The sequence below is a fragment of the Anopheles funestus genome, chromosome X (genome assembly GCF_943734845.2).
Source record: "Anopheles funestus chromosome X, idAnoFuneDA-416_04, whole genome shotgun sequence".
Taxonomy (NCBI): Eukaryota; Metazoa; Arthropoda; class Insecta; order Diptera; family Culicidae; genus Anopheles; species Anopheles funestus.
Window position 1 is genome coordinate 17,339,093 of NC_064597.1, and position 12,430 is coordinate 17,351,522.

The following is a 12,430-nucleotide window of genomic DNA, read 5'->3' on the forward strand; positions in this document are numbered from 1 at the left end:
GTGGTGTTCTTGATGTTGAGACATAACTATATATTTTTTAATTAGAGAAAATTTCTTTACTCACCGAGGTTTCAGGCATGGTCCATGGTTGTAACGGGATCGCTGCTATTCACATGATCTTTTTATCGATCTGCCGCTGGCGTCAAAACAAATGTGTTTGGTGCTTTCTAGACGGTGGAACGCCGAAATCGTTTTTTATTGTTTATGTTCGTGATAGCTTTTCTTTTGTTTGGGTATTACAATGATAAACCGATTATGTAAATTAGATTTGATTTTGTAATTTATTGATCTTACGAATCTGTATACAGTTTCTTATCGCTTTAAACAATGCCTTCGGTACAATACGTAACGTATCTTATTTTTTAAAGCTTTACATTTTTTGTAGGAAAGGACAACTCCTTACTATGCCCTATACGTAATCACCATTATTATAACTAAAATATACGCGCATGTTTTTTTCAACCTGGCGAAGTTTCGGCATGCCTTATCTAGTTCTTAAACTCTGTTATTCTACATATATGTGGCGTAATGAACCGATACTGTTCTAGCATATAGTATAGTTATATTCTTTTTACAATAATCTGACTAATACGTTGAGGGCAGTTTACAAAACACTATCCTTTATAGCGAAACTTTAGTTACCTACATCATATCTGTTCACTTCTACATGACTATCCTGCGAAAGGTAATCTACGCGTTCACTATTTTTGTTTAAATTGACGACACATACGCTTGCGTAGAGAGCTAGTTAAGCTGTTTGACTAAACAATTATGCTAATTCTTTAATATTAACGCTAATGTGCAACCGTTAGAAGAAGTTAGGCTCATGTCCTCCCAGAACGTTGCTCATCAGCTATCCGTTCGGCACGATGCGTATAGGAGCATAGCCAGCTCATTGATCGAGCCAAATGCAAACTAATCAGTCGGATGTCGCAATAGTGAGTGGGTTTCCTACAAACTATTTCGGGTGGACCTAAAACGAGCCAAGAAGAAAAGACATTACGATAAAGTAGGCAAATGATTATCTTGCACTGCTATAATACTTACCGAAAACAATATCCAAGAACACTTTACAAGCCTTCAACAGACATCCTACAACAGTTATCAACTGTTTATCAACTCGTAGCGGCACATTGAATGGTGGTTTTATACTCCTAAGCAAAGAAAACAAATAGCATTAATAATAGAGTTAAAAACAACATATCTTTCAATTACAGTTGAACTATTAGTTTTAAGAGACAATCCCAAATCTTTAGCATATTTGAACTATGAGTCTCAGTATATTTACCCTCTTCTTCCGTCCCGGCTTGATTCCAATTGTCGTTCGTCTACGAACACTCAGTTTCGTAAATCTATTCCCCTAGAACACTCCTGTACTTCCGCTTTAACGTCCGGCTATCCCATTTGCTGAAACATAGAAAAATTATATGTTCAATTAAACGCTCGTTGTCGTGTGGTTTATTATATGAATATAATAAAACACAGCACACAAAGAAAAAAAATGCAACTTACCTAGTCCTTCTGAACTGGCGCTAACTTATCTGCTTCTGATTCCTTTCAAAACTGTCCCAAAATAACTTCAGCATGTTAGAATAACACTCTACTTTTCTCTAAACATTTTTTATTACACATTATTAAACACTTTTTCACCAAAATGGGAGCCACAAAACACTCAAAACACGCAGGAAATATGAATATACGTTCAGCGTATATTCGTTAGGACATACGATTTGTTTTTGTTTTGAAAATGCCGCCATAGGATGGCTGACGTTCACCAACACCATCATAGACTTTTATCGTCCTCCTGCTCTTACTTACGGCAAAGTTTCTTCCATCTCACGATTCGAGCAAATTTTTACCCAAATTTCTCACCCCCTCGGGCCTATATTTCGCTTGACAATTTCTACTTGGGTATGACCTCGTGTTCGCACGTCAAATATCGATGCGTCATATGGGAGCGTGCGTGGGAGAGAATTTAATGCGTAAAATTCTCTCACCGCTTCCTGCGTGAGCTAGTATTTAAGCTGCGTGCAATTAATCATATGCTCTCTCTTGTTCGGTGCGTTAATTGTTAAACAGGTGCAAGTGGCAGTAAAAGTGTAACGAGATTTTATTGACGGCTTCGTGTTACAATTTCTTTAACGGACGGCTACGTGTGCGTGAATCAGGTCGAAATGGAAAAATGAATCAATTCGGATGGATAATTAGCGGACGTTAAGAATGGAAGGGCGCTCACAAGCCTGCAGTCACGCAAGCTTATTGTGTTTTAGCCGAGGATGATTTAAATGCTGCTATGTAACAACTCGTAATGCTCGAGAACATACCAGAAGAGAGAGTTCCGTCCAGCGAAGACCAAGCAATGGAACAGTGGTATCTCAAAACGATCACACGAGAGAAAACTGGTCGATATGTAGTTGAACTCCCAAAGATACCGCGGTACGAGGAAAGACTGGGTGACTCCATGCAAGGTGCCATAAAACGCTTTGCGACCATAGAAAGGCGTTTGAATCGGGACAACAACCTCAAACAGCAATATCACGAGTTCATGGAAGAATACTTGCGATTAGGTCACATGACTGAAGTGTCAACCGTCGACAAGGTGAAAGCGGAAGGAGTGTCATATTATTTGCCTCATCATGCCGTGTTGAAGCAGGCGAGCACAACCACAAAATGTCGCGTGGTATTCGATGCATCGCATAGGACCAGCACAGGCACCTCATTGAATGATATTCTTCTGAACGGTCCGCAGTTTCAAGACGACATTGTATCAATTCTTCTTCGTTTTAGGATGAGAAGAGTTGGGGTTGTTGCCGATGTTGAAAAAATGTATCGGCAGATTCTGGTGGTTCCGGCGGACAAAAGGCTACACCGCATCCTCTGGCGCAAAGAAGGGTCGGAAGAGGTATCGATTTTCCAGCTGAATACGATCACGTACAGTACCGCCTGCGCTCCTTACTTGGCCATTAGAACGTTGCGAAAAATATTTGAAGATCATGAAGAAAGCCACCCGAGAGCCATGTGTTGGTACAATGACTTCTACGTCGACGATCTTCTCAGCGGAGGTGATACAGCAGAAGAAGTAAAGCAGATTCAGGGTCAATTGTGCGGAATGCTCGCTGCTGCTGGATTCAGACTGCGAAAATGGGCGTCAAATGATGCAAGTGCATTGAGGGATGTTCCGATGGAAGACCTTGCTATTGGTGAGGAAGCGAACATCGATGGAGCAGATGTCGGACTAGCGTTAGGACTAGTGTGGAAGACGAATTTCGATAGTTTCAGCATACGAGTACCACATATCGATACATCTAAGCCAATAACAAAACGGAACGTACTAAGCAACCTCGCCAAGATGTACGATCCTTTAGGATTTCTAGATCCGATTAAGATGAAGGGGAAGTTGCTTATGCAAACACTATGGTCACTGAAGAATCCCAATGGACAAACGTGGTCGTGGGATGCAGAACTGCCTGAGACAATACAGGAGGAATACAGGATAGTTTCCGGCAAGTTTAAACATTTGGAAAGCATTTGCATTCCTCGGCATCCAAAGTTGAACTCAAACTGGCAATATCACATTTTTTGTGATGCATCAGAGCGTGGATACGGTGCTTGTGTCTACATACGGAGCAGTTCAACGACGGAAGGAGTAAACATCAGCATACTAATTGTTAGTAAGTACCCGAATTTTCGCGCTCGTGAATAGTTTATTAGGAGTTCAGGAAGTAAGAAAATTCTTAAACTTTTCTAATTTTTCTATTTTATTTCACTTCAAAAACACCTTTAACTTGTTCCCTGTTCGCCTGTCGTGATGCTACTCCCTGGCAAATGCAATGGCGTAAAACCCAAAACTCCCAGATCCCGAACCAGAGGTCATTCGACCCCGAGACCCGAACCTACTCTCTCCTGACCTCTAGCGGTGGGTTTCGCAACCAGACGCGATCGGAAGAGTGCTGTCAATGCTGACTGACAGCTTACTTATCGTTTGTTTGTATCGTAAACCGTAGAAACACTAATATCAAAGTCGAAGATGGCACCGTTATCCAAGAAACTGACGATCGCGAGGTTGGAGTTGTGCGGAGCACTTTTGGCGAGTCGGTTATATCAGTTCGTGAGACAAGCGCAGTTGCCACAAGCAACGTGTTACATGTGAACGGATTCGATGACCACCTGGCATGGGATACAAAGTGCTCCTCATACCTGGAAGACTTTTGTAGCCAATCGAGTAGCTAAGATCCATGCCCTAACAGACAGTGCAGTTGGCGACATGTACCGGGATTGCAGAACCCAGCTGACCTCGTGTCACGAGGTTGTGATCCAGATGAATTCTGCAAGAACACGCTTTGGTGGTCGGGGCCAGAATGGTTGATGCAAGACGATGCAAACTGGCCGAAACCACCTGATGTGGGAGCATCAGCAGCGATAGTCTCATCAGTGATTGAAGAGGAGCAAATAGCTGAATGAGCATCAACTGATTCATCAGTACAGAAGAAGAAGTTTAGTGAACATTTGTTCAAACGAGTGTCGTCATACACTTAGTTATGTCGCGTCGTAGCATATTGTATGAGATTTGCGACAGTGACGAAATCGAAAGGAAAGGAGCGGTCTACAAGCCTTACAGCAGAGGAGATATTGGATGCAGAAATTCGTATAAGTCGGTTGGCCCAATTGGAGGTATTTTCGGAAGAGGTGAGACTGTTGCTAAAGGGTGTTCGAGTAGCAGGAAGTTCGCCGATATCCACGCTTGCCACTTATATGGACGACCATGGTTTGCTTCGAGTGAAGGGAAGGTTGGATAATTCATCGTTGAGCGACTGGGCAAAACATCCAATAGACGTCCCGAAAACGCATCGACTGGCACTGTTGATTCAACACTATCATCGGAAGTTACTTCATGCAGCGCCGCAGTTAACAGTCATAGCGCTACGACAACGTTTTTGGGTGCTCGGCGCAAGAACGACCATTAGGAGATTGTGCCGTCAGTGTTTGATATGTTTCAAGGCCAAGCCGTCGAATGTTGTTCAACCAATGGCACAGTTACCTGCAGAAAGGGTCATGAAGGCAAGACCATTTTCGATTTCTGGTGTGGATTATTGTGGACCAGTCTTCATCAAAGGAAGTCATCGGAAGGCAGCACCAACTAAGGCTTTCATTGTGGTTTTCGTATGTTTTGTTAGCAAGGCCATACATCTAGAGTTGGTATCGAACTTCAGCACGGAGGCGTTTCTAGCGGCTTTAAGGAGATTCGTCGCGAGGAGAGGACTAATATCAGCAATGCATTCTGATAACGGTACCAATTTTAAGGGTGCCGCAAACGAGTTGAATGGAATTTATAACCTATTTTAGTCTTCGAAATTCCAGAATTCCATTCAAGAGTGGAGCAGCTCGAGTCGTATCATCTGGCGGTTCATTCCCCCACGAGCTCCGCATTTCGGTGGATTGTGGGAAGCAGCGGTACGATCAATGAAGCTTCATCTAAAACGCGTACTCGGAGACATACCGCTGGCTTACGAAGATATGACGACTTTGTTGGCTGAAATAGAGGGATGCTTGAAGTCACGACCGATTACTCCGTTGTCCGATGATCCTGAGGATCTAGAAGCGTTAACCCCAGGGCACTTCATAACTGGATCTAACATGCAACAGCTACCAGAGATAGACCTGAAGAACATTCCAGAAAAACGTTTAAGCCATTGAAGAGCAACGCAGCAACGTGCACAACATTTCTGGAATCGTTGGCATAAGGAATATTTGCAGCAACTAAATGCGAGGACCAAGTGGAATGGTATAGCTACAGATATAAAACCGGGAATGATGGTAATAGTCCGTGAAGATAACGTTGCGCCATCGAAATGGCCGTTAGGAAGAATAAAGGAAGTGCATCCAGGGAAAGATAATATTGTACGCGTAGTGACGGTTCGAACAGCTCAATCAGATAATGTGAAAAGACCTGCTACAAAAATATGTATCTTACCAATAGAAGCAGGCAAATATGAACTCAATACCAATATAAGGAACACAAGCGTTGCAGGAATTCAATAGGATAATTAAATCATGTATTCTAGAATTGCAGGCATCTTTGATAAATTGAACTGACTACGAATTTTCATGAACTTATAGATATAGATAAAAATAAATTTTTTATGGTGGTCGGGATGTTCATGAATTGGTAATTGGGTTAGCTAAACATTATAGCACAGGTATTAGTATTAGTAAGAGACGAACGCAAGTGTAGGCACGCGGAGCGCAATAAAAAATGCGGGTTTTGTAGTTTTCGCTTTATTAACAAATCTACAAAAAAAAGGTCCGCCTTGGTTCTGTTCGCTCCCGTGTCTCTAGCTGTACTGCACGCATACTTAGCCGCGTTCGGCTACGCACTCTGAGTGCTACGCACCTTTCATCCGGGTACTCACGGCCCATCGGATCTTTTCTACTTTTCGCCCCGTTGCAGGGTTTACCTCATGCTTATCGAATTCTAACATCCCCCCGCCCGTGACCAACTACGTATGGTCACCCGAAACTACCTCCAGTACCGCCAACTTAGTTACTGGTCGCCTATATGTGCCGCTAGAGGTACGCACCCACGCCTGCCTCACACGTCCATCCGCACCCGATATCGTTCGTTCCACGATTCCCCGTTTCCACATGTTCCTCACATTCCCGTCTACTACTAGCACAAGGTCACCCACCTTTACCTCACGTACGTTTCCAAACCATTTACACTGCCGCGTAATAACCGGTAAATATTCTTTAACCCATCTGCCCCACATGCCGTCAAGAATGTGTTGCGCCAACTTGTAGTTGCTCTTCAAGCCGTCCCTATAGTTCGTGGGCAACACCGGTTGTTGCTTTATACCTGAAGAACTGCCCAACAAGAAGTGATTAGGAGTTAGCGCTTCTTGGTTTTCCGGGTCCACGGGAATGTATGTTAGAGGTCGCGTGTTGATCATAGCCTCAGCGTCCAGCAGAACCGTCTCGAACGTCTCATCGTCAGGTGTACTCTTGACCTCCATCACCGTGCTGATCACCGCCTTTACCGACCGCACCATACGCTCCCACACACCGCCCATGTGTGGAGCACCTGGCGGGTTAAAGGTCCAACGAGTATTTGCGTTGGTGAAAGTCGCCGCCAGAACTTCGTTGCGCTTTTCGATCTCCTTCTGCAGCTGCCGACTCGCCCCTACGAAATTCGTACCATTGTCCGTGAAGACTTCCACAGGTGCCCCTCGCCTCGCCACGAACCGTCTGACGGCCATGATACACGACTCTGTCGATAAGCTCCGTACCACTTCAAGATGGATTGCACGTATGGTCAAGCACGTGAATAAGGCCACCCATCGTTTTTCATTGGACCTTCCCTTCTTCACCAGCATCGGCCCAAAATAATCCAAGCCAACGTAACTAAACGGCCTAACGAATGGTGTCAACCTCTCCTTCGGTAACGGCGCCATTGGTGGGACTTGTGGTAAAGATCGTCGCACCTTGCAAAACGTACAGTTTCTTGCCATTTTCGCCACCAATGTTCTCAGCTTCGGGATCTGGTACTGTTGTCGTATTTCGTTGACGACAGTCTCTTTATTCGCATGGCGGTAAAGTCTATGAAACTTCTCCACTATGAGCTCACCGAGTTTAGAAACTCCGGGTAATATTACTGGATACTTAGCCGAGTAGGGTACATCCGGCGCGGCACCTATCCTACCTCGCATCCGTAACACCCCTTCTTCGTCCAAAAAGGGTGATAATTTGTAGATGTGACTCTGCTTTGCCACCGTTGTTCTGCCAGGTCTCTCTACGCCATTTTTTCCACGTAACGTGTGAACTTCATCCGAATAGTATTCCAGCTGGGTATGCCGCCATAAAAGGTTTTCCGCCTTGAGTAGCTCCTCCTGTTTAAGAACTCCTCCCATTAATGGCTCACCTTTCATCTTCCGTTGTAAATTTCCCACATATCGGAAGATCCATCCAGCCGCCCGATGCAGCCTCTCCAGCCTGCTAAAGCGCTCCAACTTAATTGGCAACATCACCATATCCTTTACTTCGTCGTGAAGGTTTATGCGTCGAAGTTCTTCCGTCGTACCACTGGTGTTGCATCGCTGTGTTGGCCAAGTATCTGCGCTTTGTGTCAGAAAGCTAGCTCCTTGAAACCAAGAACTATTCCAGTCGAAGTTCTGTTTCCCCTTCCACTTGGTAGCCTCATCGGCCGGGTTGTGGTCTGTTGGCACCCAACGCCATTCCTCCGCAGATGTAGTCTCCAATATTTCTGCTACTCGGTGGGCGACAAAGGGTTTGTAGTTTCTCGGGTCCGCTTTTACCCAAGACAAAGCAACAGTGCTATCCGTCCACAGGACCCGCCGTCTAATCGGAATAGGATGTTGTTTCTCCGTGAACTGCAACAATCGCGCTCCGAGCAAACACGCCTGTAATTCCAATTTAGGAATGGACAACGGCTTCAGAGGCGCAACTTTAGCCTTCCCACTGACAAGCACACATTGGGGCTCTCCCGTAGCATCTACCGTCCGCAGATATATAGCACATGCATATTGGCTCGCATCTACAAACACGTGCCATTCACCGTCTTCGTACATGGCTCTCGTGGCGTCTGTGAAATACGTCCGTGGAACTCGGATTTGCGCAATTGAGGGAAACATATCTATCCATCTCTGCCAATCTCGAAGTTGGATGTCCGTGATTTCCTCATCCCACTGCACTCCTGTTCGCCATAAATCCTGGATTAATATCTTGCCGTGAATAACGAACATTGCCAGCAAACCTAGAGGGTCATATAACGACATCACACATCGTAGTACGTCTCTCTTCGTTGGAGTTCGTGTTGTCTTTCCCACATTTGACAATGCTTTGCAGGCTCTAGTGCAAAAACCCAGTTCGTCAGATACAGAATTCCACCGCATTCCCAAGATTCGTTCCGTTTCATCGCCGTTTGATGATAAACACTTGATGTCCTCGGTGTTCGTTTCCCCAAGATATTCCATCACCTTCGCACTATTGGAGATCCAATTTCGAAGCTCAAATCCACCACCGCGAAATATTTCTCTAACTTCTCCGGATACGCGACACGCTTCTTCTTCCGTCTCGAAGCTGTCTATGAAGTCATCTACATATGTATGTGCTTTGTAGTATTCCTTCCACCGCACGAGGAAATAAAGCCATATAGTCACGAGCGTTGCGATTCTTCACATATTGGGCCGTTGCCGGAGAACATGCCGATCCAAATGTCACCACGTCAACAATGTATGTTTCCAGTTCGCTGTTGGAATCTTTTCGCCATAAGAATCGCTGAGCTTGCTTGTCTTGCTTTCGGATTCCTATTTGCAGAAACATCTCTCGAACGTCAGCGCAAGTAGCTATCTCATACATTCGAAAGCGAAACAGCACTCCAGGCAGTGGTAACAGTTCATCAGGTCCTTTCAGCAGATGGTCATTTAAAGACTTTCCATGAGCCTTCGCTGCCGCGTCCCATATCAACCGAACTTTTCCGGGTTTGTTCGGGTTGATAACCACACCTATCGGCAAGTACCACACTCGTTTCCTGTCGCACTCGGAGAGTTCCTGATCCGTGGCCTTGTGAATGTACCCTTTGCTCAGCATATCTCCAATCTGTCGCTGAACATGTGCCTTCAGCACACCATCCCGTTCCATCCGCTTTTCCAAACACAAAAATCTACGACGCGCCATCTCAAAACTGTCGGGCAGTTCTTCATCATCCGACTTCCAAAGTAACCCAGCTTCGAAACGATTTCCTACTCGAACTGTGGTTTCTTCCAGGATCTTTTGAGCGCGCAGCATTTCAGGATGTTGTTCGACAGCACGCGCCACGCCTAATTGTTCCAGCTCGTAAAACATTTTTATTTTGTCGTGGATGTCTTCTTGCTCGTTGCATTCACATACGTGAAACAATCGTTTATTCATCATAGCAGAGTGTTTACCATATATGCACCATCCTAGACGAGTTTTAACAGCGATCGGCTCACCAACTTTCCCTTCCTTAACCTTGAGAGGAACAGCTAAATGCAAGTTATCCAACCCAATGAGCAACTGAGGCACCGCATCCCGATATTGTTGAATTGGTAGCCTCTTCAGATGTTCACCCCCGCCGTCCTCCATGTTAAACGTTTGTCGCGGCAAATTCAACCTGGGTACCGTCCGTACCGAATTGACCGCAAACCGCCTTGAAGTACCGACAGGCCCCACCTGAAGGTTTACTCGCCTCGATCCGGCTTCTACACGAGTCGTATCACCCGTCCATCGCATGCAAAGTGGTTCCACCACGCCCTCAACACCCAACTGCACCGCCAAATCCTCGTCCACTAGCGTCACAGACGACCCTTCGTCCAAGAACGCGAACGTAGATACGTTAGTTGCTGGGCCATACAACATTACCGGAACAATACGAAATAATGCCGTTGAGGACGATGCCACGGACTGATGGTGATTGCTCTCTGCAACAGTTCCGCCTTCCAATCTCCCAGCACCACCGCTCGATACCATCTTATCGTGTAACAAAGCATGGTGTCGGTACGTACAGCCATTGTTTCCGCACACGGTTTTGTTCCGGCAATTCCGCCAGTTGTGCTTCCCCAAACAACCAAAGCACAACGACAACTCTCGTGCCCTTTGCCATCGGTCCTTCACAGGCAGGGTTTTGAACTTATGGCACGCGGTTAATCCATGGCCTGTGGCATGGCACAACAAACAGCTTCCCTCCGACACTACTAACGTTGTATCGCTATCTGATTCCGCGTGCGTGTTGACAATACCCCTCTTCCCCTTAAAGGTTCCACGCATTGATGGAGAGTCTATCGTCGTTAATCTAGCAGCATCTTCGGCCAGTTGTTCCATGTAATCGCTGAACATAACCAGATCGACCGCGTCCTCATCCACTCCTCGAATGTGGTGTGACCAAAGCAACTGCTGGTCCTTTGGCAGCTTGCCTACCACTTCTTCCAACAGCATCGGATTAGTTAAATGGGCCCGTGCGTCAGCTGCCTCCATGTGGTCCACCATACACTGCACTGCTTCGCCGTATTCGATAAGGGTCTCCAGCTTGTCGACTTGAGGAGGTGGAATCTTGCGTACCTTTGCTATCAGGGTCTTAATGAGAAGCACCGGTCTGCCATACCTTGACCGAAGTTTCTCGATGACACGCGGTACCGCTTCCGGCAACATCAAGCGACTACGCACTGCTTCCAATGCAGGTCCCTTTAAACACTTCTGCAGCCGCAGCATGTTTTCCCAATTTGAATAACCACATTGCCTGGTGGTGTGCTCGTAGTGAGAAATAAATATCGGCCACTCAGCGGGATCACCTGTGAAGGTCGGGAGTTCCTTCGAAACCGTCTTCCGTGCAACTGCTTGTCGAGGAGTAATGTTGGAACCTTCTTCGCTGTTTTTCACCGCGCTCTCTTTCGGCTGAAAAGAGTCAAACTGGGGTGAAAATGTCGAAAATTCCACTTTACCAAACCTTAACAACTCCTCTTCCTCACGCACGAACTTTAGCTGGAGTTCTAGTTCCAACCGCCTTTTTTCCAGATCCTGTCGCTGCTTCAGCATAACCAGCTGCGCTGTTACTTCATCACTGGCAGGATCATTGTTGAGGTTATGAACTGCGTCTCTGGCCTCGTGGTTTGCTCCTTCCAACGTGCTCAACTCGTCGGCTCCTGCGAGCGATAAACGTGCTCGTCGTTTTGAGATCGCCGACGCTGTCTCTTTCTCACCCACAATGTCCACCTTCACTTTGGGCTTAGGAAGGGCTTTCGATGCACATGGTCTGGGCTCGCCCGCTTGCGGTGCTGCTTGCACCTTCAATGCCCCTTGCACGCAATCGTCACAAATCCACGCACGCTGTTGCACGGATTCGACAGATTCCGTTATTCCAACGCATGTAAAGTGCCACCACTTATCACATGCGTCGCACTGCACGTATTGAGAGTCCTCCATTTTGTCACTGCACGCCTCACAACCACGTTTTTTTGGTCCCATGATTTTTCCCCTGTGGGCACCTTTTTATACGCACAAATGAACTTTTTTTTGAAGGCAAAGCTGTAGGCACGCGGAGCGCAATAAAAAATGCGGGTTTTGTAGTTTTCGCTTTATTAACAAATCTTCAAAAAAAAGGTCCGCCTTGGTTCTGTTCGCTCCCGTGTCTCTAGCTGTACTGCACGCATACTTAGCCGCGTTCGGCTACGCACTCTGAGTGCTACGCACCTTTCATCCGGGTACTCACGGCCCATCGGATCTTTTCTACTTTTCGCCCCGTTGCAGGGTTTACCTCATGCTTATCGAATTCTAACAGCAAGATTATGAAAAGGATTGTAATACAGTACTCTTCGACTAACAATCAAACGATACAGACGTGTTTTTGCGCACCTATCGACCGAGCTATTGAATAGGTGGCTTACGTCGTTCATGCGCACGT

At 46.0% G+C, this 12,430-nt stretch overlaps 2 protein-coding genes across 2 annotated transcripts; one reads left to right on the forward strand and one right to left on the reverse strand.

Annotated features, from left to right (window-relative positions):
* Positions 1 to 1,587: 1,587 nt before the first annotated feature.
* Positions 1,588 to 6,247, forward strand: LOC125775048 (uncharacterized). The gene is made up of 2 exons (XM_049445490.1): positions 1,588 to 3,671; positions 3,856 to 6,247. The coding sequence occupies exons 1-2, from the start codon at positions 2,309 to 2,311 to the stop codon at positions 3,912 to 3,914; spliced, it is 1,422 nt and encodes a 473-aa protein (XP_049301447.1). The 5' UTR covers positions 1,588 to 2,308; the 3' UTR covers positions 3,915 to 6,247.
* A 2,858-nt stretch (positions 6,248 to 9,105) lies between these two features.
* On the reverse strand, positions 9,106 to 11,952 carry LOC125763519 (uncharacterized). Its single transcript, XM_049426789.1, has one exon. The coding sequence runs from the start codon at positions 11,950 to 11,952 to the stop codon at positions 9,106 to 9,108; it is 2,847 nt and encodes a 948-aa protein (XP_049282746.1).
* Between the last annotated feature and the right edge of the window lie 478 nt (positions 11,953 to 12,430).